Source organism: Penaeus japonicus, unplaced genomic scaffold (genome assembly GCF_977035675.1).
Source record: "Penaeus japonicus unplaced genomic scaffold, GWHDUDI00000001_assembly GWHDUDI00000028, whole genome shotgun sequence".
In the NCBI taxonomy this organism is placed as follows: Eukaryota; Metazoa; Arthropoda; class Malacostraca; order Decapoda; family Penaeidae; genus Penaeus; species Penaeus japonicus.
The window spans coordinates 7804486-7806985 of NW_028234430.1; the positions used below are offsets into that span (position 1 = coordinate 7804486).

Sequence of the window (2500 nt, forward strand, 5' to 3'; positions counted from 1 at the left end):
GAGCGCACGCTAGAGAGAGCGAAAAGAGGGAGAGCGAGAGGGCAGAGAGGGGCTGAGAGGATAGAGAGACGAGACGGAGAGGAGAGAGGAGAGAGAGAGCGACGCGACGAGAAAAGAGAGAGAGAGGCTAAGAGGAGAGTGAAAGAGAGAGGAGAGAGAGAGAGAGAAGACGAGTGAAAGCAAGAGAGATGAAGAGAGAGGGAAAGTTGAGAGAAAGAGAGAGAGAAGAGAGCGAGAGAGAAGAGCGAGAGGAGAGAGAGAGAGGAGGAAGAGAGCAGAAGTAGCAAAGAGTGAGAAAGCAAGGAAAAGAGGAGAGAGAGAGAGAGAGAGAAGTAGAGCGATAAGGAGGAGAGAGTACGAGAGAGAGAGGAGAGACGGGAGAGAAGGGAGAGGAGGAGGAGATTTAGAGGCGAGAGCGAGGGATGAGAGAGAGAGAGAGAGAGAGAGAGAGAAGGCAAAACATCAAAGAACTGTCAAACCGAGAGACAACTCTAGGGAGATGCGTGTCTTTTGTAGGTGATTGGCGCGGTGTGGGGGTGGGGGTAGGGGGGATTAGGGGGAGGGAGAAGAGTAAGCAGAAAGGTTAACAGAAGGACCGGAAAGGGAAGGATGTTTTGAGGAAGGGAGTGAAAGGTAGTAGGAAGCGTGCAGGAGAGAGGAAAAATAAAGGAGGGATAGGAAAGAAGGGAACGGGTGATGGAGTGAAAGGGTGAAGGAGGGAAGGGATAAAGGAGGGGATTGAGATGAAGAAAGGAAGAGAAGGTCTAGAAAGGTGATGTGAAGGGAGGGAAGGACAAGTGAGGGAGGGTAGAAGGTGGTTTGTGAAAGAGGGGGAAGGGAAAAAAACAAAAAGGAGAAGGTGAAGGAAGGAAAGCGATAAAGGAGGGAGTGAAGAAGAGAAGGGGTAAAGAAATGAGAGATAAAAAGGCAATGGCTGAAGGATTGGGATTGGAGAGGATAAGGGTCAAGGATAGAGGGAAGGAGGGAGGGGGGGGGGTGGAGGATTGAAGGAAAGGATGTAAGAGCGAGGGAAGGAGTGGGAGGGGGGGGGGGGGAGGATTGAAGGAAAGGATGTAGGAGCGAGGGAAGGAGTGGGAGGGGGGGGGGGGAGGATTGAAGGAAAGGATGTAGGAACGAGGGAAGGAGTGTGTGTGTGGGGGGGGGGGGAGGATTGAAGGATGTAAAAGCGAGAGAAGGAGGCGGTGTGTGGGGGGGGGGGGAGGATTGAAGGATGTAAAAGCGAGAGAAGGAGGCGGTGTGAATGGCTTCGAATGAAGAAAGAGTAAAGAAAGGTAGGTTGCAGTATGGTAAGACTATCTATCGTTCTATCTATCTATGTGTTTATATTCACACACACACACACACACACACACACACATACACGCACGCACACACGCACACACACACACAAACACACACACACAAACACACACACACTCATACACACACAAACACACACACACATTCATACACACACACACATACACACAGACAAACACACACATAAGTCAGGTTAGAATCCCACCTCAACGGAAAACCTGTAATAAAGAACAAAGAAATAGAAGCAAGACAAATAAACAAACACACTTGCAAAAGACAAGGAAAGGATTACAAAAAAAAACACTCACCCAACAAGTAAAAAATATAAAAACAAAAACAAAGCAAGAAAAAGGAAGCAAACACACCAGCAAGAACAAAGACACACACGATTACCAACACGAAGAGACAAACAAAAAATGAATATAAAAACAATAAAAACAAGATGTTGTATCCACGAAACAACTACAACAAAACAAAAGAAAAAAGTGAGATCACACATTCCAATCTCCCCCCTCCCCCCCTTTATACAAACAAAAACGAAAACAAAAACACAAAAAAAAACATCAAGAAACAACATGTTGCTCTCATCCCTGAAAAAAAACATGCACCACAAAAAGCGGAAAACAACACATCCCCCTTCCCCCCCTTAAAAAAACAAAAACAAAAAAAAACACATACACACAGACACGTCATAAAAAAAACAAGAACAAGACCCCCCAACAAAAGAAAGAAAGAAAGAAACACACACACACACACACTACCACCAAAAAAACAAAACAAAAAGAAGAACATCCCCTCTCCCCCTCCCTAAAAAAAAACAACAAAAAAACATAACCACCCCCCCAAAAAAAGCAAACAAACAAAAAACACCCCCCTTCCCCCCACCCACACCCCCACCCCAACCCAGCCTCCCCACACACCAAAACCCCACACACTCACCTCCAACATGAACGACTGAGGAAGGCCTCCGTTGAATCCCGGAATGCACACGATACTGCAGGTGTGCGAAGTGATGTTGTCGACAACACAGCCCTTCACTTCCTCGGGGGGACCTGTGAGGGGGACACGAAGGAAGTGCTCTTGCTGAGAGGGCGAAGGCGAAGCTTGGTGATTCGGTTGGTCGGTTGATTGTTTGGTTGGGTGGTTGGTTGATTGTTTGGTTGGGTGGTTGGTTGATTGT

At 47.2% G+C, this 2500-nt stretch overlaps 1 protein-coding gene across 1 annotated transcript in view; it reads right to left on the reverse strand.

Annotated features, from left to right (window-relative positions):
• Positions 1-2500, reverse strand: part of LOC122248190 (neural cell adhesion molecule 2-like) — a 185662-nt gene that overhangs the window by 20994 nt on the left and 162168 nt on the right. The window contains exon 12 of the mRNA XM_086553415.1: positions 2260-2372. Coding sequence (XP_086409541.1) covers positions 2260-2372 — 113 coding nt within the window. The remainder of the gene's footprint in view (positions 1-2259; positions 2373-2500) is intronic.